The sequence below is a fragment of the Mus caroli genome, unplaced genomic scaffold, assembly GCF_978045245.1.
Source record: "Mus caroli unplaced genomic scaffold, Mus_caroli_1 scaffold_15, whole genome shotgun sequence".
Taxonomy (NCBI): domain Eukaryota; kingdom Metazoa; phylum Chordata; class Mammalia; order Rodentia; family Muridae; genus Mus; species Mus caroli.
In genome coordinates this window covers 63,858,110-63,881,457 of record NW_028227270.1, presented here as the reverse complement: position 1 = coordinate 63,881,457, position 23,348 = coordinate 63,858,110, and the positions used below count along the sequence as shown (strand labels likewise).

The window sequence follows — 23,348 nt, the reverse complement described above, 5'->3', positions numbered from 1 at the left end:
CCGGTAGCAGGTAACCATGGAGGTTTCATGAGGAATGCCTTGGCCCCAGTGTCTTGAATGTTGTTTTGTGAAGCAAACTGTGCTCTAAGGCCAGGCGCACCTGGTACTGCCTTGGAGCAGACTCAAGCCAAGGTTCCAGGGAGTCTGGGCACCAGCATGGAAATTTCCCCTTGGAGCTGGATTCAAGTCACTCTGAATGATCCTGAAGAATTCCAAGACAGTCAGGCATGAGAAAGGAGTGCCAACACTGCCCACATCCCACATGGATGTGTAGGGCACCAGGATGTGGCCCATCAACCCCTCTCCTAGGCTGAGCTGCATCCTGTGGCTGCTAGTGGGCACGTGCACGGACGTTTGCCTCTTTCTGAAAATGAGCCACTCTGTGTCTTATGCTTTGAAGTGATTCAGTGTAAGAGAAGTTCGTTTCCTGATAGCTCTCTGATCTTGCTTTGGGTAGGGTTTACCTTTTGAGTGTGCAGTTTCCAGAGTAGGCCTTAAGGGGCAGCTCCCTAGACCCCTCTCTGATCCCGTCATTGCCATTGCTCCAGATTGGGCTTATCTAAGAGGTTCTAGATTGCCCACATTTCTCTGTAGCTACCTAGCACAAAGCAGAAAGATGTGGGGTGCCAGGAGCTCATGGGAAGCATTACCTAGGGATAGAAGACAAAACACAAGTGACCAGTCATGATACCCGTGTCTTGTGACACAGACACAGCAGAGGCTAGCAGCTTCTCTATTAAGACCATGCCACCTCAGCTCCCACAGGTGATGAGCAGTCACTGGGTGCCCACTGGTTCAATGAGTACTAGGAAGGCTTTAAGAAGCATTGTCTGGGTTGTTCCCTGGAACACCCTTTAGCGGCCCAATGTTGCCACTATTGTAGTTAAATACACTTGTAACCTCGTGCTTTTCCACTTATCCACATTGTCCCCCAAAGTAATGACTCTAAGACTTCTTATATATGAATAAATGCTTAGCCCAATATCACTGGCTCTGTTCCCCGACTAGCTCATATCTCAATAATCCAATTTATTCTATTCTAAATGTGTCATATGACTTGGTATGTCCTTGTCAGTTTCAGGTATCTGTCTCCTCCTCAGAGTTTGGGGAAAATCTCCTGCCCTGACCATCTCCCAGAATCTTCTCTTGTACCAGAACTCCCACCTCCCTATTTCCTGCCTATGCTAATAGGCCAGTAGCATTTTATTGACAGGTGATGCTTCCACACAGTGCAAGAGATTGTCTCTACATACTATAATTAGAGAGGCTGTCACCTCCCCATGGTGTCACCTTATCCATGCCTGTGATCTTAGGCATTGTCCTTGATCTGTCCTATCCTCTACCACCGCTTTAGGGATGTTTCAGAAAGCACCATCTATCATTGTACATGGCTGGGTGCTTTTTTAAAAATCAGATTCCAGCCCCGTGGAGGAGGGAGGAGGGAGGAGGGAAGAGAGAGAGAGAGGGAGGGAGGGAGAGAGAAAGAGACAGTGAGAGACAGGGAGACAGAGAGAACGAACATAGGCATAACAGTATAGACTTGATTGGACCTCAGTTTTCGGAAGTCTTCAGCGCATGCGCATCAGAGCCCATGAGGCCCGGCGCCATCACAGGTGTTGTGAGTTGGAAACATGCTAGGGTCTTTCCACATTCAGATCTTTTGGGCTCCAGTCAGTCCAGGACTGGGCTACCTTGCAGTCACCCCCCCTCACCCTCAGAGGCAGTGTTGCCAAGAGCGTGGGTTGGCACTTGGAGGGTTAACCCTGGCATAACCCCCCTCTCCCCCACAAAGGTGTTTTTCAGGGGCATCACTGTGAATGCTGTGCGCGGCTTCCCCATGAGTGCGGCCATGTTCCTTGGGTATGAGCTCTCACTGAAGGCGCTCCGGGGAGAGCACACCGTGAGAAGCGAATGAGGTATCAGGTCAGTGTGCTTTCTTCCTGGCCAGGGTTGGAGCTGGGCCTCCATTCTTCCTGGTGAAACTGTTTCTGAAGTGCCCCTCTGTCCCCCCTGGTAAGTCTAGGAGCGGAGAGGCCTGCCTTCTCACCATCACGTTGCAATTCTGAAGTAGCTGTGGCTGGCAGTGGTGTGTGGGACTCCAGTGACTAAGTTGGGCACAGTTCACAGCCATGTCACCTGCTCTGGTCCCCCCTCGCAGCTTCCGCAGCCCTTGGAGAGAAGTGCCTATAGCCTCTTTCTTAAAACATAGTGATCTCTGATCTGTGGACACTATCCCCAGTGGCCACCCAAGCCCACACAAGGCCATCTCCCCTCTTCCGACTAAGCCTACTTTACTCCTTTGCAAAGCTCTGAAGGACGGCCACTTACAACCGGAGTCTCCTCTTTTCCTTTCTCACAAGGAAGGATCAGTATAGCTCTGCACAGCTGACTGCTTGCTCAAATGCTCTCAGCAGTTCCCGGAAGTCAGTCCATATTGCCACCTCATCCTTCAGTCAGGCTCCCCCCCATCCTGAACACCCCCCTTCTGCCTGTACCTCTCCCCACCCCTAACCGCCACCCCCCCCCCCCGTCTGTATTCCCATGGTGCCTTGAGCCAACTCCCTCTTGGTCTTGGTTTCACCAGTTATTTGTCCTCCGGGGCTGCTTGGAGGACTCCTCCTCCAGGAAGGCAGCTTGATTCTTTTGCTGAGATGTGGTCTGCCTACTAAGGACCACCCCCTAGCTGCCCTGGTTGCCCTCCGTTCTTCCCAGTGGATGGCCCTGAACAACAGGTGTCCTCTCTCCACCCTTTTCATGATGGTGACTCAGCACGGTTCCTCCCTGCTATTGCTGCTCCTTCCTGGGCTCTAACGCGTCACTTGCCAAGCTCCAAAGATGGAGGGACTCGGTCACTGGATTTTCACATCAGCGAGAAGCCTGTTACTCTGCCTCTGTGGCCACCAGTTCATCCAAGGAGGATGGCCACCATCAGGGAAGCCTAGAAGCCCTGACTTAGATCCTCCAATCCCACACTGCAGGGGCTGCTGGGAAGCACAGACAGACAGTGCAGCATGCTGGGTCCTAGATGCAAGCAGAGAGGGCCTGCAGCCAGGCTGACCACAGAGAACCTAGAAGCTGGCCTTAAATAAACCTTTGCAGCCTTTCACTAGAATTGCAACACTCACAGCTTCGCCGGCTCTTTGCCCCCTTTATATAAAATAAAAAGAGGGTAGTTGCACATTTCACAAGATTAAAGCTCTTGGTGAAGCGTCCTTGTGTTTGGATGGAGTCCAGGTCAAGGCAGGGCAGAGCAGAACCACAGTTTCATTCCTAATGCTGTGTACAGACATCCCCCGCCCACCCCACGCCCACGCCACCCCACGCCACCCCCACCCCCACTAGATCTCCAACAGGGAAAAATAAATGTTTTAAATCCTGCAACAAAATCAATGTGTTTTTGCATTGTAGGATAATATAGAAACTACAGAAAGAGCAAAGCAAGAATTCCTGTGATCACCATAAGGTCCAATCGTAGCCTGAAACCCAGAGCCGACTTTGCACAGCGCAGCTGCCTTCCTGCCTAATGGCCTGGAACCATGTCCGAGTCACGTGGTTTAAATCTTCAGCTACAAAATGGCTTTAGAAGCAAGACCTCAGCTCCCCGGAGTGACTGGGTACTTGTCCTAGTTGTCACACTAGGCCACTCTTGGCCACCCTGAGGACTGGCTCTTTAAGGCGGCTGGAGGAAGTTTCTAGAGAGCCAACTCGTGGCATTTGAGAGCACGGTATCCGAGCCAGCTGGAAGCTTTCCTTTCTGAATGTCTTCTCCCTTGTAAAGGGTTGGGAAACCCGTCTCCTTAGGGAAAAAAACACAAAAACAAAACCAAAACAAAATAAAACCCTCTAAGCAGCAGCAGTAAGGTTGGAGGTCTCAAGTGGGACAGAGTGAACCAGCAGCATAGTCTTCCCCCCACCCCCACCCCCACCCCCACCCCCACCCCCACATGGTTTTTCTCTGTAGCCCTGGCTGTCCTGGAACTCACCCTGTAGACCAGGCTGGATTCGAACTCAGAAATCTGCCTGCCTCTGCCTCCCAAATGCTGGGATTAAAGGCGTGCGCCACCACTGCCCAGCTAGCAGCATAGTCTTGAACAAGGCGTTTAACATCGTGTTCTAACCAGAAGCCATGTACACCAGGCCTGCCAGCAAGCGTGAGCTTTAACTTACAAAGGTTTGGAGCAGGCCACAGTCTGCAGCACAAATGTGAACTCTTTGAAGAAGTGAACAGCAACACCGCCCTCCTCACCTAGTCCCCAAAATGGAGGAGACAGTGTATCTCAGATGACCTTGGAACACTCATTGCAGACCCTAAGAAATGGTGGGATGGGGACGGTCTCCAAAGTCCCAGGCATAGGGTCAATAAAAATGGTTTCCAAATACATACCTGGGATAGAGGACTCGGCTCCCTAGAGTCTCGGGGAGATGGCACCTTCCTTCCCGTCCATCCCTAGTTCTGTCTCCTTCCATGCTACTCATAGCAGAGCTGTGAAGCTCAGTGGTCAGCCCTGTATGGGGTAGTTCGTTGTCATGGGGATGGCTTGAGGAAGAGGGTCCCAGTCACTCATAAGCCGTCCTTAGGTTTCCTCATGAGTCCTGTGTTATCAGTCCATGCCCTTTCAGGATCCTGGTAGCCGATCCCTTCCTAGAACGGAGCTGTGCTATACTCTGCCCTGATGTGTATCCTCCAAACCTGGGAGCTTGCTTTCTGTTTACAAGGAGCTTCATAAACAAAGAAAGGAGATGCGTTCTTCCTGTGACCCCTTGTTTGAACATTTACAAACACTCCCACACAGCCTTCCTGACTGACTGCAGCACGTGGTGATCACTACCGCATCTCTGTGGCATGAGAGCCATCTCCGTGTGGGTTGTCCGAGCCTAGATCCTGCTGGCTGAAAAAAGAGAACTCATTATGTGGCCCCTCTCCTCTCAGGGCTACTGTAATCTGAGCAGGCCTCATCCCACAGCAGATGCTGACAATACCTGTAGAACCAGCAAGAGCAAATTACTGGAGAGTAGAAGACCCAGCCATCTCTGCTCAGTGCCAGGTGGGCCACAGCCATCATCCTGAGCTTGGACTCCCTCCCTTCATGATTGCAGACTCTGTTTCTCTCCCCAGTCTAATGATGGAAGGAAGCAGCAGACCATGAACCAGGCAGCCACCATCTCTTTCAGCTCTGGATTAGAACCTGAGAAAACAGGCAAAACATTCTGTGCCCACAGATGATGAAAACCCAGCATAGACTTGAGTTCCCAAATAAAACCACCGTAAGCCCCTTGGGTTGTTTCTGTGTGACATGCAGAGCTCTCACCCTGGCTTCTGAGAGACCTTGGTCACCTTCCTCTCTATCCAGTTTAGATCTGTGGAGATGTTGCCATCCCAGAGAGAAACCAGTGTGTGTCATTTTCTTCCCGGTCCTCAAGATTGAGAGGGAGGGCTCGGTGTCTAGAAAAGAACATATAGGATAAGAATATCCAAAGATTCTCTCCCAAGCCTGAGCAGTGTCATGTGATGGTGTTGTGCGTGGCAGGTGACAGCCAGAGCTTGCAGGGGTGGGTGTTCTGTGGACATGACTTTTATGTGGGAATCATAATAAAAGGCACAGTCTGCTTTCCAGTGTGACGTTGTGCATCTGTCTTACCTCCTATGGGAACCGCCTAGGAGGTAGCATTGCTATTGTGTGGCATGTGTTCACGTGTGTACTTGCAGCAGCCACACCTACTGCACCCCGCAAACCTCTCTCAGCACACCCACGGCTGGAATGTGGCTTCAGAGTCCCGTCCAACACTGTCACCTGGGCAGGCACCACCAGCCAAGCAGAAATGTGCTCCAGGGTGATCTTATACTCCAGTGAGGAACTGTCCTCACAGCCATGTAAAAAACAAGCCTTTAAGATCTTCCTTGGGGGCTGGAGAGATGGCTCAGTGGTTAAGAGCACCATCTGTTCTTCCAGAGGTCCTGAGTTCGATTCCCAGCAACCACCTGGTGGCTCACAACCATCTGAGGTGAAATCTGACGCCCTCTTCTGGTGTGTCTGAAGATAGTGACAGTGTACTCACATACATAAAAGAAATAAATCTTTTTAAAAAAAGATTTCCCTTGGTTTGCTCCAAGGAAGAGGTAGTAGGGGGATCCACCACCTCTATGTGATCTAGACCGAGCACCAAATCACAGCTGCCCCCCCACCCCGAGGCTGACATAGCCACTCTCCCCTGTGTAGATCACAGGCGTTTCCTCACAGTGCTCTCTCCACATCCATCCTCCACAGCTCCTGGAGTTCAAAGCCCCCTCCCCTGGGCAGCTCTGAACCCAAGGCTATGGGGCCCCTGGTCACTTAGTCATCACACGTGTGTTGAGCACCTGCTGTGTTGTAGGCACTGTCTCCAGGGGTAAGAGTGGAGGAGCCCCAGCAGAGTTTTCATTCTAGTTTACTAGACCCTTTAACAGGAAGAGACTGGCTTCATTCCCACCACAGCACCACAGGCAGGTACTGAGGGTGCTGGCAAGGAGATGCTCCTAGTGTGTTACAGGATGCCGAGATGGACCCAGAGTGCCTCCTCTATCCCATTCCAGGATGTGTCAAGTAGGCGTGCCCTGGTTGCATGTCTTGGCTGCACAGTTGGGTTGGAAGAGTGGTGTGTTCAGAGGCCAGCCAGGATCTCCCACTGTGTGCTCCTAGATAGGCAGAGAGTTTACTCCTCTGTAGTGAATGCATAGGGGGCAGCTGGAAGCCCTTCTTGTCGTCTGAGACATCGCTTGCTGTACAGTCCTTGTGAGATCCCATGTGCACACGAGAAAACAGGAGTGGAGAGGAAGGCGGTATCTTAGAATCATGTGAAGTTAGATTTTGGTCTTGTGGGACAAACACTGTCCCTCAAAAGCCTGTTTGGCTGATATGCCATAGAATCGCCACTTGATGGCAGCAGACATCAACTAAATCCCAAGGCTGTCTGCTAGCTGGTGACCTGTAGAGCATAGGTCCTGGGCACTTCCCTCCCTGTCTCACTGTTTGCCTTGCCCCAGGGTGCTGTCCTTTCCTTGGGCTCCAGCCTCAATGCCTATCTGCATAATCTCCACGTGTTCTGCCTGCGTGGGCTTCTCTTTTCCTCATCTATAAAAAACAAAAACAAAAACAAAAACAAAAGCCAGTCTTCCTCCGCGATTCAGGGCTGCTCAGCTTTCTGCCCAGAGGTTGACAAAGGGTGGATGATGTATCTGTGTACCCTGGGCCTGGTCCATGTGAAACCCCGAGAGCCACAGCTGCCCCTGGTGTCTTCATAAGCATGCTTTGGAGTGGGGTAGTTGCAAATACTGAATGGGTCTTCGAATGCTCAGGACACAGGACGGGTTATTGGTCTGGGTTCTAACTCCCAGAATCCTTTGTGCTAAGCTGTTGTCAAAGAAGATTCCAGAAGCATGTGATTCGGTTGTGACATCCAGGGAGCCGTACATCCAGAGAAGTGTGACTTCTGGCCACTGGCCGAGCATAGAGAGGGCTCACTGGGCTTGGTTTCCCTGAGCATGGAGGGGGCCCCCCTGGGTTAGGTAACCCAAGTCCTAAGAACGGTGTTCATGGTCCCACAGCACGTCATCTTTCCTGCACCTGCATGCTTATTATGGTTGCGGAGTCATCGAACCGCGTCCTTGGGTGCGTGGGACACAGATGCAACTTGTTTTTATGTTCTACCTAAATTTAACTGTCCTCCTCCTTCCCCAGCTGGCCTCACTTCTCCCACCCCCCACCCCCACCCCACTAAGCCCCATTCTATCCAATACCCAGGAGTGGGTCTGGGGTGTGATTTTGCCACTTGTGGGGAAATTTTCGGAATTCCAAGTGAAATGTTCAACTCGAGATGGCTCCCTTTCCCGTTTGGAGGTGACTTTGGATTCTGAGGCTGGGATACAGCCTCAGGAACCCCAGGTGAGCCCTCCTCACTCCAGGTGTGCCCTCCTCATCCCAGGTGTGCCCTTCTCACCCCAGGTGTGCTCCTTCCTTACTCCAGATGAGCTCTCCTCACTCCAGGTGTGCCCTCCTCACTCCAGGTGTGCCCTTCTCACCCCAGGTGTGCTCCTTCCTTACTCCAGATGAGCTCTCCTCACTCCAGGTGAGTCCTCCTCACTCCAGGTGAGTCCTCCTCACTCCAGGTGTGCCATCCTCGGACTTTGTCTGCAGGAGTGAATCTTTTTTTACTCAACTTTACAGACAAGCCAAGGGAAAGCACCAAGCTGGCAGGTGGTTTTGATGTGGCAGCAAGCCTCGGTTTCTATTGCTCGGCCTCTCCCCCTTGCAGTAGCTGGTGTTGTCTTCTGAGACCATCCCAACCACCAGCATCCGCCTGCCCCTCCCTGCAATCCTGAGTGAGTACAGTCAGCACAAACCACAATGAGTAGTCTGACTCAGAAGACCCAGATGCAGGGGAAACCACCCGGGTTGCCATGAAGCCAGCCAGTCAGGGTGCTGCAGAAACCTCTGTTCCTCCTGGAGATGACCCAGAGCCAGAGGGAGCGTAAGTGAGCCCCAGGCTGGAGTAAAGCTGTCTTGTACACTCAGCTCCTCAATCCCTTAGCGCCACCCTGAAACCCAAACAGCTCAGCCAGCTCAACATTGTTGTGACTCTTTTGGCTGTAAACCTTGACCTATCCGTGTGAACATTCTTGGGCTTTGAATATTGATGCGTTTAATTACAGAATTTTGCCCCAGGTCCTGTTATGGGTGTTATGTAAGGATTGGCACTTGAATTGTGCATTAACTTTTGAAAGGACTAAAGAGGGTGAAATCTGAACCCTTTCTGACCTTTGCTTGCTGGATAAGTGAGTGTGCCCTGGGGCTGCGGTGAACCCATCTGACCCTCAGGCTGTCAGAGGAAGTAGTGTAGAAATCTCACACAGATAGGGGAGCGACAGAACGGGGTGGGCAGAGAGAGGGGTTGGCAAGCAGAACCAGCTGGAAGTGGCTCTCTGCTTTTCAGTTTCCACCAGCTGAAGGCTCTTGGGAACGTCTCCAACCTGGAAAGCTTTGACTCTCATGCTTATAAAAAAGAAATGCCAGTGTCTACTTCCTGCCAGTCCTGAGTTCTGCCTCCTGGTACAAACAGAAACAGTGCAGAATGTGAAGTGTTTGATCTGATGATTATTGTAAATGAGTGGCACTCCCTCAGCATCTCGTGTCTGTCACACATTGAGTGCTAAGTTTGGAAGGATTTGGCTCATTTTGGCAGGAACCACAGACCAGACATGAGTTAGGCACAACACAGACTCAGACACCCTCCTTATTCAATGCCCTGCATAGAGGCATTGAATAATAGTTCTGGAAACTTCATGCATGAAGACAGAACCCAGGTTCTTTTCTCCCTCACACCTCTGTATCAGCAGGTAGAAGGGGAGAGGACCACTTTCTCTGCCAAAGATCCTATCCTTGACCTTGTGTCTGCCAGCGTATCAGTCGGGGCTGAAGGGGCCAAACAGAAGGCCTGAAGTCTTCTATCCGGGATAGGCAGGTAGTATAAACTGACCCTTGACCTGCCTGGAGGTGTTGCAGAGACACCCACAGAATGATCTAGGCCCAATCTATCCACCAGGCATGCATATTCTTGACCCAGTTCCAGTTGTGCCCTTGCACCCTGGAGACCAGTCATCTGTTCAGGCCACATTCACATGGCGCCTCCTGCAGGGCATTTCAGTGCTAGTCCAAGAGTGAATGGAGTTGGTCCCTGGAGAGCCGGGGTGTGATCGGGAGAGGCAAGCAGGCATGCTTAGCAGGCTGCGAGCATCGTGGGACAGAGACCAGGAGTGGGTACTGCGGTGGGATATGTAGGGTGTTAGGCTGAGGGGAATGGTTGTATCCGAGTTCTGCCAGTCATTCAGTCTGATTCATGGATTTTGTTGGCTGGCCCATGGTGGGCACTCTCCGAGCAGGCTCCAGGTAAATATGCCACGTTGCTCTCACACTTCCCTACTTCAAGCTCTCACCTGAAGAGACCCTGTTCTGGGACCCAGCTCCAGACCTGGTGCCAGGCCTTTGCACTCTTAGGTTAAAAAAAATTACTTTTTAAAAATTATATGTAGGTGTGTTTGTTTGCAAAGTCATGTGGGCATGTACACATGACTGCAGGTGCCCTTGGTGGGCAGAGGCATCAGATCCCCTGGAGCTGGAGTTACAGATGGTTGGGAGCCTCCTGCCAAAGGTGTTGGGAACTGAACTTGAGTCCTCTGGAAGAACAGCAAATGCTGTAACCACTGAGCCATCTCTCCAGCTCCCATGCTCAGATTCCCAAGGACTCTCTCAGCCTTTGGACTCACCAAACAATGGTCCTTTCTACTTTGGGGGTCTCAGAACTTGGTAGTGCCCTGTGTCTCCCTCATGCTGTTCTTAGCCTCTGCTGCTGTTGTCTGCTGTCACCTTTCAGGCTGTGCCCCCTTGTAACTGCTTGCCTATAGACCAGACAAGGCTCAAGCCTCTGGTTCTGTGCTCTGGCTTATAACTCTGTTTATTACCAAGTCTTTGATCCATTCTACCTATGCAACACCGGGAGCTTCATTTGCTCTGAGCAACAGGAAGGAGTAGGCACGGAGGAAGGGTCTGGAGACAGCTTGTCTCTCTCCCTCCCCGTGGATCTTTATTTCAGATACCTTTTACTTCTCCCTCCCCATCGTTCCAAAAGCAACTGTGAAGCAAAAGGACACAAAAGGGCTTTGGTCTAGAATAGCTTAGTTTATTTCTTCACTGTAACAATTAAGGAGGGGAGGTTTTGTAAATTCAATAAATAGAATAAATAGCATCTGTCTTCATGGTCGGCTTTTCTGTCCTCGCATCTCTGTCTTCTGGAACATCCCCAGGAGACTCTTCAGAAATGACAGTGTGTTGCCTGCCATGGTCTGGTTGCATGGCTTTTCACAGGAAAAGGACTGCAGGGAGAGAAGTGGGCAGAACAGGGTGAGCATCCGCAGCCCACTTTGCAGCAATACACTCCTAGCAGCCCAGGACCAGCTTCCCTCAAACCTGGGGGCCAGTTGATGGGCAGGGGAGAGAAGCTTGAGATGGGAGGGAAATAAGAAGGTTGATCCTGGGCTAGCTAGCATTTGGTAAGACCATGTAAGTGTTAATTTGGGGTCACGATTCCAGGAGTCTGTGCACATACACACACACGTAGTTCTGAGTGAGACTTTGGATTCACAGAGACCAGGGTTTAAGTCACAGCTTTGTCTCTTATAAAATACAATAGCATCAGAAAAATAACTTTCCCGGGTATCGCATTCCTCCCTATGGAGCTGGCGAACAGAGCTAAAGCTGGCCTCTAAGGCAGGTGCTCAGCGTAATGGCTCATGTAACATAGCCAAGTGCAGGTGCCACTGGGGGCAGAGATATGTGACTAGGCTAGCCGACCACAGCACTTGGGACTGCTGGTGTTCTCTTATGAAAGGACACACAGGGAGAAAGGACGGTGACAGACCACTGCCTCAGGAACCAGGGTATATGCTGATAGTCAGTAGGGCAGGCGGAAGTACTTACCTAGACCTTGGCGTCTTTTCTTTTACAAAACCTTTCAGTCATTCAACAAACCAACGCACACACACACACACACACACAAACCTGACTTAGAGGCTCCCACATCCTCGGTTAGTAAAGTGAATTTTTAGGATGATTTAGTGCTGCATGAGTTACAGTCTGATTCTCTAGAGTCTGGCTTTTGCTTACAATTAGGTGAATTCTTTCACTATCAACGGTCTCCATTTAATCAGGGGAACCACGGACCCCGAAGCAGATCTGTTCCACTGCAGTGATCTTGTTCCTGGTTACATTTCTTGCCTGACCCCCTTCCGGCCTGGGCCTACCTGCTTTAACTTTACCATCCTCTCTCATTTGCTTGGATGTGAGCAGACAGTTGTTGCTCTCAAGGCCCTCTGCCACAGGCTCTGACCCAAAGGTCCTACTTTTGTCACACACGGACACAAAACTCACCGGACACGTGTTGTTCTTTAGGATTCCAACTATCTTTTTCACCCGATGGAAAACAGGCATGAGTCTTGGTTTCTGTGTGGCATTGGTCAGCTGTAACAGTCCCTCATGGTAGCACGGTGTGGTACAATCATCCTGGTAAATAACAAGGACTTATAAAAAGGATTTATAATAAAAACTGCCTAGGACTGCTTTCAGGAAGAATCGCCAAGAGGATTTTAAAGAGCAACTTAATTTAACCAATGTCGCCCAAACTCATGCTCTTCTTCCTGGCCACCCGAGGAAACTCTCTTAAGTAATTTGAGGTGAGGTCAATTTCCCAGTGACATTCCTGAGGAGACTCCACACAGGAAATGTAGACCTGATGCCCTAGCAAAGGTGGTACTGCATCTGTCTCGCACCTGGTGGCCCTGTGCAGGTCCAGTGGCTGAGAGTTTGAAAGTCCAGAGAAAGGAAAAGCATTTTCTCATGCCAGCTGATGGGACAAGCCATTTGCATAGGGCTCCTGTTTGCTGCAAGCTACAACCCTGCATCGAGAAGGGAGTGGGTAGATTGGACCCTCCCCTAGCCATAGAACTCCAGTAAATGGGGCTTCTGACTTCCACAGGGTTCTAAGCTCAGCTTTTCCCTGGTCCAACTTGAAGAGTGAGCCCTGCAGTGGCTACAGGCCTGGGTGACCACTCCCTCATCATAACCAGGAGTTAGAATAGCTCCAGAGCCTCCTGCCTTCCCCTCCCTGCCAGGATGGGAGTTGCTCTCTTAGGGTCCCATTCAGCACCAAACTTAGATACTGTCTTCCCAGAGGATAGTTGGAACCATTTGGGAGCCACTAAAGACCAGCAAGGAGATGCAGAAGGAGGGAGAGATGGAGACTGGGAGGGGGAAAGAGTAGGAAGATGCCAGAGAAAGGAGGTGTGTGTGTGTGTGTGTGTGTGTGTGTGTGTGTGCGCGCGTGCGTGTGTGTGTATGAATGATATCTGGATGATCCCTGCCTGATGTTACTATTTTGTTTGTTTCACAAATCTGGACTTACCACAGATCAACCAGTAAGCAATATTCTTCTTTTCTTTTTTTCATTTTATACATGCCCATTGATCTCAGAAGAGAGTCAATACGTTTTAGACTCTGAAAAATATCCAGATTTCTCAAGGGCATGATGCTAGCTTAAACATATAGTTGTGTGTATGATGCATATATAAATATAAGTTTTAAAGGTGGGGTCTATACTTTAACAGTCCCACTTAAACAGTAATTTGGAATTTAGAATGTCAAATGAGTTGCGTGATTGCTCTTCAAAGCGTAAACAGTGTCCCCTGACCTTTTTCTGACTATACTTACAGTTGGAACGGAGAGACACAAGCAGCTGGTCACCTGCAAGAGAGAAATCTCGGTATGAGCATTCTAGCTGTGAACACTGAGAGAAGTCTGGAAAGTTCTAAAGATTATTCACTCACGTTGCCGCTGCAGCTGCATTTTGACGGTGGATCATCCTACAGTAGGCAAAGAGATAACCCCCAGTGAGTTGAGCCCCTTTTGCCATCCTCCAGCTGATGGCTCTCCCCAGACCCCTAAATCTACCTTCAGATTTTCAATAAGGTAATTGGTGTCTCTGATGCCCCATATGGTGCTGCATCTCTGGCCCAGCACAGAACCGAAGAGCAAAACAGAGGCAAGGATGTATGTCACCAACATGTTGACGGGAGTCTGGAACTCAGTCTACCAGCATCTTCCAGACTAGCTGTATTTAAAGCTCTTCAAACCGGGAAAAACCCTGACATCAAACTGATACCCAGTGCCCACTTTTTTCTCTGTAAGTTGAGGCCAATTGAGATATTGAAAAAAAAATCAGTCTGAGTCACTTGACAAAGGCTGTCTTATGCCAGGAAATACCATTCCTCAGAAAAGATGCTCTTCAAACAGTCGGGTTCTGAAATACTAAAGGAAAAGTTAAAGATCTAGCCCCAACCCCCATTAAAGGCAGGAATTCTGGTTGTGAGATTCAAAACACTTTCCATGAAAGCCCAGGTCTGTGTTTTCCCCTCCACATTAGTGAGAAATGCTGATAGACAGTGAGTTACAGGGGTGGTAATGAAGGGGTCACGCTGGGGATATCAGGGGAAAGCAAGACTTGCCTTTCACTCATTGGGGTTTTCCTCTGGCTATTGGAGCCTCAGTTTACTTGATTGCTAGATACTCACAGTATGTCAGGCCTAGGAACAAAAGTTCTACCTCATACATACACCTCTGAGAAGTCGCTCTATGCGAGTATATGAGGAGTTGTTTTCTGTAAGTACGTGGATGCTGGAACTGTGCTTGCTAGCGTTGGCCTTGAGGATCCTTGGAATCTTTACAGACCATGTATACGTGTGTACTAGGCAACATTAGGTTAAAACCACAAAACAACTCAGTACTAAAACAGGGTACCCCCTATCACTAGAGCATTCACAGCATCTATCAGCCCACCCCAGGCACTTTATGTAAATTAACACCAAGTGAGGTGGATACTAAGTTGCCAGTGGATACTAAGTTGCCATTTTCATTCTACCCCTGGAGTCACTAGATACATCTTAGCTACCAGGTCCTCTAGTTCATCACTAAGACCAGACAGCACACTTCTGTGATGTACTGATGCAAACACTATAATTATCTTCAGGATTTTATACATAGGGAAACTGAGGTACAAAGAAACAATTGCCCCAAAGTCGTACAATTGGGAATCTGTAGATTCTGAATTGAAAGTCCCAAGTGCAGGTTTTTGGGGGCTGCAGAAATTGAACTCCGCCAGGCAAGCATGCTGTACTAACAAGCTACATTCTGACAGGCAAGTGGTATGTGTGTATGGAGGTAAAGAGACACTTTGGGGTAGTCCATTCTCTCCCTCTGTCTTGTCTCTGGTGTTTTGGCTATGTTGTATACTCCAGAGTAACTGGCCTGCAAGTTTCTGGACAATTCTCTTATGTCTTCTGTTGTTGGCAGAGCTCTGGGGTAGCAGGCAAGTAACACAGCATCCTGCCTTTTCACGTGGGGTCTGGGAATTGAGCCTGGGTTGTCCAGTTTGTGCACTGCTGCTTCTCCCAGTTGTGCTATTGAACAACTCTTGAGTGTCCCCTAGCTGCCCTGCTCTGCCCTGCTCTGCCCTACCCACTCCCACCCATATTCCAGGGTCTTTATGGTCTGTTCCTCCAGTCCAGTTTCTAAATGTTTGTTGACTGACTTCAAACATTAGTTTGAAACTTTTTTTTTTTTTTTGGTTACTGGAAAGGTTCATTTAAACTGGGTTTCTGTGAAGTTTTCAAGGCTACATATACATACTCAGAAATAAATTTGGGTAACGAAGTTTGCCTCCTGTACCATCAGATCAGCAGGCAAGAAAGAGGTTCTTTGGCTGAGCACACTGACTCTAGTTGTCAGCAGGAATAAGCCCCTAAGCTTTGTGCAGTGTGAGAGAGGGTGGCAGTGGTGCTTTTGTTCAATTTCTTTTCTCAGGAGAAAGGGGCACTTTCAGAATTTGGCTGTACAGTGGGAAAAAGAGAGTCTTCTTAGAGGTAAACAAGCTAGAGATGGATGGCTTCTTCCTAAATTTCTCAAATCTCACAGCTTAGTCCTATATACTTACTTGCCTTTTGCTGACGGCCTCCTAATCTATGGAAAACACTTTTGTTTCTAAGTCCAGTGTAACTTTAATTTTTTTCAAAGCCTTCTTTTAGTGATGGTTCTTAAATGCTTTAACCTCCCTTCTAGCCCACTACCCACCAGAGGTAGTGGAAAAGAAAGGACATGGGGGAAGTGGACCTGTTTAGAAATGAGAGAAAAAAATCCCATCTGTGTCTTCAGGAATTCAGCAGGTCAGGTCACAGGTCAGCAGCGGCAACTCGATCCACTTGCAAATACTTCAGGGATACACCAGCAGTCCCGTTCGATAGAGTCAGGATGGCAGCAGCAGTGATCTGACATAGCAGAGACAGCCAGGCCTCATCCTCAGCACAGGTCAGCAGGAAGGAGCAGGGCCAACAGGAATGCCAGGAAAATATCTCGGCTGTGCCTCTCTCAGTGAAGTAAAAAAGATATGCGACTAAGAAGTGCTTAGCTATGTAAGCAAGCCCAGCCTCTGTCACTGTCCGTTAAGTCCTTTGTATACTCCTTCTAAACATTACGTGTCTTCCACGTGTATTGCCTCAGACGCATCTGTGGAAGTGGCAAGAAGCGGCAGCACAACACCAGAACAGTTTTTGGTGTTTCTCTCTACGGAGTCCCAACAAATGAAGCTCAACTGTGCAATGTAAGGTGGACCAACACATGCATGTCCTTAGCATAGAATCCTTCATCCTGTGTCCTTTCATGTGCTTGCTTTAACAGAACATCTTTTTACCTGTGTCATCTTCAACAAATGTTCCTTCACATGTTTGTTTTAGCAAAATATCCTTTCACTTGTGTCTGCTTCAGGAAAACACTTCTTCATGTGTTTTGCCAGCAAAACGCCATCCAACACAACTGACTTCCCAAAGAATCCTTACGTTTCTACTTCAGTTTGGATCTACACCTCTCTCTGACAGAACTCTGGCGAGTTTGGTATGGCAATACAACTAGCTAAAGACCTACTTTTTCCTCACAGTTTTGCTGCAACAGGATCTCATTTTAATCCTGGCTACTTACATCACCTAGAAAGATCTGCCCTAACCCATTGTCCTTGTGTCACCCTTTGGCCACCACCCAGAAGAGATGGTGCAAAGATGGTGTCCATACCTATGCGTGCTTCTTAGGCTGATCACCTAACTTTTCAGTTCTAAGGAATCAGGGTAGAGACGTCATCCATTCAGGGCTTCCTCCCAGAAAGATAACACTGTTCAATTCGGAATACATATTCCAGCAGTTAACCACAGTTTGGAAGTTTGGTCTGATCTGGTTGCTGACCTCCCTCAGGACATGTTGATATCTCTTACCGCCTCTGTCATCCTTCACCTTGCTAAGCTCTGCCTGGACTGCCCCTCCTCAGCTCTCTCCGACAGAGCCTGCTCTCATTCTCCAGGTTTTCCCTGACCACAGGAATAATTGCAATTCTATGTATCCAGAGCTCCTTAAAATCGATACAGAATGATTGGATGTATTTGTGAGACACCCAGGTGCTGATATTTCAGTGCATGGATACAATGTGTCCTTATTACCCAAGACAACTCACTTTCTAGCTCCTATCACTTCTATACATTTAGAGCTTCTTTATAAACAGTTTTTTTTTAAATTATATACATGACTGTTTTGTATGCATGTGTGTAATTTTACCACATGTATGCAGTGCCCATGGAGGCCAAAGAGGGCATCAGATGCCCTAGAACTGGAGTTACAGATGGTTGTAAGATGCCGTGTGGGTCCTGGGAATGAAACCCCGGTCCTCTGCAAGAGAAGCCAGTGCTCTGGGACACAGGGAGTCATCTCTCTCCCTGTGTTTGGCATCTCTGAGTTCTTGTGCTTTGGTGAACTACTGTTTCCTCCTGATAGGCTATAGTACACTGGAACTCCCTCCTCCTTGCATCCAACTGTCTCTTGGTACCCATTATCCATCTTTTAATCCATCTTCTCCTCAACCTTTCCTGTCTTCCAGGATTATCATTCCACTCTTGTCTGCTATGAGACCTAGGGTTTTGGTTTCCATGTGTGGGAGCGCCTTGCTTTTCTGTGTCTCACCATATTGTCTTCCAGTTGTGTGCATCCTGCCACAGGTGGCAGAATTTAGTGTTATGGCAGAACAAATTCCTTTGCACAGGCACACAGACATTTTCTTTTTCTCTTCTTCTGTCTGTCATAGACTTGGACGCTGATCTTACATCTGAGCTGTTGCATTAGTGCCATGCTCTGCTTGTTACATGCTCTAGTCCTTTCCTTTCAATAGAACCAGATGTAGGATTGTGAATTCTCCAGCTAGCCTGACCTTCATCTTTCTGAAAGGTTGACACTAAGCTGTCTGGACTGATCTACCTTCCCACCAGCAGTGCCCAAGTTCTACCCTGCCTCTCACCAGTCAACATTTACTACTTTTTAAAATAATGGATGAAATTATCAAGTAAAATAAATCAGAGGCATATTAAATAGGAAGAGAGGGAATCAAACCACCTGTTATGAAATGACATTATATATATATCAAAACTCTACAAATCCCACCAAAAGACACAGGTAGAGGGATGCAGTGAAACTGAAGGATATAACAATCCATCATAAAAGCCAGTCATATCTTATACACTAATAATGAGCTTCCTCAGAAGATATGAGAGGCATTCTATCTATTCACAACAGCAGCAAAATTAAAGTTATAGAAGACAACATAGCTGCCTTGGGATGAGCAGGTTTGGGAGGGCAGGCCCATAGTCCCAGCTACTTAGGATGCTGAGACAGCAAGATGGTGCGAACCATTCAGGGCCAGCAACAAACAAACCCCCAAAGTCTAGAAATAATTCAACCGAAGAAGTAACAACAAGTCCTGTAGTGAAAATTACAAACCACTGAAAACAGAAACTGAAGATGGTCTGTGGACACACAAGGGAAACCCGCATATGCCCGTGCACCGAGGGAATGGATATATTTAAAATGTCTATACTACCCAAAGTAATTTATAGGGTTAACACAATTTCCATCCAAATATCAAAGGCATTCTAAGAGAAACCGGTAAAAACGGAATCTAAAGTCATTAAGTACTCAGCAACTACTGATTAAATGACTGATAAATTTGCTCTTGTGAAAACTCTCGTGTACATAATATATATTTCTTTTACTTGCTATCTCATTCAGAATTGCTAATATAAAAACAATTGATAATATAAATTATTATAAAACATGTATAAAATTTAGACATAACCAACACATCATTCCCAGCAGATGATTAACTAAGGTCTTAAGAAGCTGAACATGGAAGCATTTGAGGAGTGAGGAGGTGACTTGGGGATCTGAGCCCTTGGTGCAGGGCTTGCTCTCATCATGAAGGCTGCAGGAGGAAGGGTTGTGGGACAGGGACTCCCATCCTGTCCCCACAGCCCCACACACTCACTTATGCAAAACAAGCAGGGTAAGGACCAGGAGGAGAGCACTGCAACTGAGCACACCATTGAGGCAGCAGGCGCTGTCCAAGCCCTGTGTGACTTTCGAAGCTAGGCTTCTAGGATTTTTCTCAGCATCAGACTGCAAGTATGCAAATGACCCACAGGAAATACGCCCAACTTCAAAATGACTCACTGACATTACCTCCAGGGGAAGCTGGGGAGCTGAACGCAGGCCAAGATCGAGTGCAGATGCTATCTTTTGCAATAAATGACAGGGACAATAATCAACCATTTATTTTGTTCCAAAGATAAAACTCAACACACTTATTTTGTGATTAAAAGCCTAGTGTGTCATAGATTATTTCTACAACAAAATGGCTATTTGTTCTAGGAAGTCACAACACAAAATGACCCCCCAAAATTTTTTTCTTAAATAGCTAAATTTCCAAGTGAAAACCCATTCCACATTTTACTCTAAACAGTGGAGAGATAACCAGTTCCAAGAATCCTTCAGCACTAATTTCTTGTCAAATAGTTATTCTGAGCCCAGTATTTCTCATCAGCTATCGGGGGGTAAACCCCCCTGGATACACTTTTCTCTAAAGGAGGATGCTTTTGAACTGGATACCAATGGCCTGCTCCCCAGAATCTCTCCTAAGCCCATTCTTCTTTGCCTGATGCTAGAATGCTGTTCCCCATTGACTGGCCACGAAGCACTCCCTAGCCTGAGATCTAGGACTCTTTCCTGCTTTCTCAGTCCCCACGCCTGCCTAACAACTACCCAGCCTGTCTTTGTAAATGGAGTTCTCACACTCTACTGCCAGCATAGTCTGTCACTGCTTGAAACTTGCCCAGGTCTCTCAGGCACTACAGGGACCCCTTGGCTCAGGTTGATTTATTGATGTCCACATGGCTCAGAAAAGCTGATGATTCTTGTGGCCATGTTAGAGATCTTAGACTCAGTTAGATGTTCGTATTAAGCACACTTCTGTGTTTCCTCGCACTGGGCTCGCTAACCTTTTTTCTTTTAAATGTTTTATATGGAAAAACTGATATATTTATGTGGCAATAGATGCCAAGGTATGGAAAGGTATGTCTTAGTCACAGAAGTCACCGCTTGAATAAAACGTAGCAAATACCAAAGCTTGCATGCTTGTGGATGATGTCAGGAGGCAATCTCTATTTGTATTACCTATGCCACCACATCCTATATTCCAAGGTTACCTAATGTAATCAGAAAGGCAGTATAGCTCCAAGTGTATGGTGTACTGTATATGGTGTATAAGGGGTATGGTGAGTAGTGACGATGGATGGTGTATAAAGGGTGTGGTGGGTGGAGTATGGTAGATAGTAGATGGTATATGAGGTATGGTGGATGGGGTATGGTGAATGGATAGTGGATGGTATATGAGATATGATGGATGGGGTGTGGTGGATGGGGTATGGTGGATAGTGGATGGTGGGTGGTATACAAGAGGTATAGTGGGGCTGGCGAGATGGCTCAGTGGGTAAGAGCACCCGACTGCTCTTCCGAAGGTCCAGAGTTCAAATCCCAGCACCCACATGGTGGCTCACAACCATCCGTAATGAGATCTGACGCCCTTTTCTGGTGTGTCTGAAGACAGCTACAGTGTACTTACTTATAATAATAAATAAATAAATCTTAAAAAAAAAAAAAAAGGATACGTGCCGGGCGGTGGTGGCGCACGCCTTTAATCCCAGCACTCGGGAGGCAGAGGCAGGTGGATTTCTGAGTTCAAAGCCAGCCTGGCCTACAGAGTGAGTTCCAAGACAGTTAGAGCTACACAGAGAAACCCTGCCTCAATACACCACAAAAAAAAAAAAAAAAAAAAAAAAAAAAAAAAAAAAAAACCAAGAGGTATAGTGGCTAGTATTCACTGTTAACTTGACAGAACCTAGAATCACTGAAGACATAAGCCTCTGGGCATATCTTTGAGGAATTATCCAGGTTAACTGAGATAAGAGGACCCCCTCATTCCATGAATTGGGGATCCTGGACTGAATTGAGAGAAGAAAATGGGGTTGGAGAAATGGTACAGATGTTAAGGGCATTGGCTGCTCTTCCAGAGGATCAGGGTTTAGTTCCCAGCACCCACATGGTGGCTCACAACTATCTGTAATTTCAGTCCCAGGGGATCTGAGGCCTTCTTCTGGCCTATGGTGGTCACCAATCATGAGTGTGGTACATAGACACACATGCACTCATATGCATAAAATAAGTTTAAAATGCTTTTTAAAACAAGAAAGGAAGCTGAGCACAAGGAGCCATCACTTGCAGCTTCCGGGCTGTGGCCTTAGTGTGACTAGCTGGCTTCTTGAACCTGCAGCCATGCCGCCATCAGGATGGACTGTATCCCTGACTGCTATAAGCAAAATAAAACCTTTCTTCTTTAAGTTCTTTATTTGGTCACAGCAAGGAAAGTAACTAATACAAGGAGGTAGATAGGAGAGAGATTAATTGTGTTACTGTTCCAAACTGCCATCGCAACATTGTAGCAACTTGAGGGAAGAAGGATTGATTTCACCTCACAGTTTGAGGTTACAGTCCATTGTGCAGGAGCAGGTGTCTGGTTACATTGTATCCACAGTTAGAAAAGTAGAGAGCAGTATCTGCTAATGCTCAGCCTGCTCTCTTTTTATTCACTCCAGGATCTGAGCCTAGGGATTGAAGCCACCTACATTTAGTGTGGGCATTCACATTTTAGTTAATGCAATCTAGAAACTCCCTCACAGGCATGTCTAGAGGTTTGTCTAGGTGAAACTAAAGCTTATTAAGTTGAAAAATCAGTATGGATGCTGAGCAGACCTTGGGCACAAACTCTGCAACTAGCCCCACATCAGCCAGAGGAAGCTCCATTCCCAGGTGCTCCAACACGTCCAGGATCAGAGGATCAGAGGTGAGGAGGACACAACATCTGTCCCCAACACCGGGAGTAACTGGGACCAGTGGGACCCAGGCACACAGGAACTCTACCAGACCAGTGGAACGAGTTCCTTCTGGTCTGTCTGGGCCGGTGCCCTGAGCAGACCTTGGGTGCAACTCACAGCCAGCCCCACAACACCCAGAAGCAGGTCCACCCCCAGACGCTCTAACATGCCCAGGATCAGAGGATCCCAGGATCCCAGGATCCCAAGAGCTTGGATCTTAAGGTCCCAAAGGCAGCTTGACTCCTAAGAGCTTGGTCACACCAAGATCTCAGGATCCCAGAATCACAGGATCACAGAGACAGCTTGACTCAGAGGAGTTCTGATACAACCAGGATCATGGGAAGGACAGGCTCCAGTCAGACATAGCCAGGGTAGGTAGCACTAAAGATTACCAGATGGCAGGAGGCAAGTGTAAGAACATAAGCAACAGAAACCAAGGTTACTTGGTATCATCAGAACCCAATTCTCCCACTACAGCAAGTCCTGGATACCCCAACACACTGGAAAAGCAAGATTCAGAACTAAAATCACTTCTCATGATGACGATAGAGGACATTAAGAAGGGCATACATAACTCCCTTAAAGAAATACAGGAGAACACAGGTAAACAGGTAGAAGCCCTTAAAGAGGAAACACAAAAATCCCTTAAAGAGTTACAGGAAAACACAATCAAACAGGCAAAGGAAAGGAACAAACCCATCCAGGATCTAAAAATGGAAATAGAAACAATAAAGAAATCACAAAGGGAGACAACCCTGGCATTAGAAAACCTAGGAAAGAGATCAGGAGTCATAGATGCAAGCATCAACAGAATACAAGAGATATAAGAGAGAATCTCAGGTGCAAAAGATACCATAGAAAACGCAAAAAGCAAAGCCCCTAACCCCAAAACATCCAAGAAATCCAGGATACAATGAGAAGACCAAACCTAAGGATAATAGGTATAGAAGAGGGTGAAGATTCCCAACTTAAAGGGCCAGTAAATATCTTCAACAAAATTATAGAAGAAAACTTCCCTAACCTAAAGAAAGAGATGCCTGTGAACATCCAAGAAGCCTACAGAACTCCAAATAAACTCGATCAGAAAAGAAATTCCTCCTGTCACATAATAATCAAAACATCAAATGCACTAAATAAACTATTTTAAAAGCAGTAAGGGAAAAATGTCAAGTAACATATAAAGGCAGACCTATCAGAATTACACCAGACTTCTCACCAGAGACTATGAAAGCTAGAAGATCCTGGGCAGATGTCAGACAGACCCTAAGAGAACACAAATGCCACCCCAGGCTACTATACCCAGCAAAACTCTCAATCACCATAGACAGAGAAAACGAGATATTCCATGACAAAACCAAATTTACACAATATCTTTCCACAAATCCAGCCCTACAAAGGATAATAGATGGAAAACACCAAC

At 47.6% G+C, this 23,348-nt stretch overlaps 2 protein-coding genes across 3 annotated transcripts in view; one reads left to right on the top strand and one right to left on the bottom strand.

Annotated features, from left to right (window-relative positions):
* Positions 1 to 5,609, top strand: part of Slc25a48 (solute carrier family 25 member 48) — a 38,473-nt gene extending 32,864 nt beyond the window's left edge. The window contains exons 7-8 of one of the 2 annotated variants that reach the window (XM_021180338.3): positions 1,793 to 1,923; positions 3,409 to 5,609. In XM_021180338.3, coding sequence (XP_021035997.1) covers positions 1,793 to 1,915 — 123 coding nt within the window. In that variant the 3' untranslated portion in view covers positions 1,916 to 1,923; positions 3,409 to 5,609. Of the gene's footprint in view, positions 1 to 1,792; positions 1,924 to 2,023; positions 3,322 to 3,408 lie in introns of those variants that run through there. The other variant, XM_021180339.3, reaches the window with a different exon arrangement.
* Positions 5,610 to 10,783: 5,174 nt separating this feature from the next.
* Positions 10,784 to 13,646, bottom strand: Il9 (interleukin 9). Its single transcript, XM_021181124.3, has 5 exons — positions 13,533 to 13,646; positions 13,409 to 13,444; positions 13,293 to 13,325; positions 11,958 to 12,089; positions 10,784 to 10,903 (listed from the first exon to the last, which is right to left on the bottom strand). Exons 1-5 carry the CDS (start codon positions 13,644 to 13,646, stop codon positions 10,784 to 10,786), a joined length of 435 nt encoding a protein of 144 aa, XP_021036783.1.
* Between the last annotated feature and the right edge of the window lie 9,702 nt (positions 13,647 to 23,348).

Coding starts and splice junctions, on each gene's coding strand:
- Il9 (XM_021181124.3), bottom strand. CDS start 13,646: ATGTTGGTGACATACATCCTTGCCTCTGTTTTGCTCTTCGGTTCTGTG. Junction 13,326..13,408: donor AATGCAGCTGCAGCGGCAAC/GTGAGTGAATAA, acceptor TCTCTCTTGCAG/GTGACCAGCTGCTTGTGTCT. Junction 12,090..13,292: donor TGTGTCTCTCCGTTCCAACT/GTAAGTATAGTC, acceptor GTTATTTACCAG/GATGATTGTACCACACCGTG.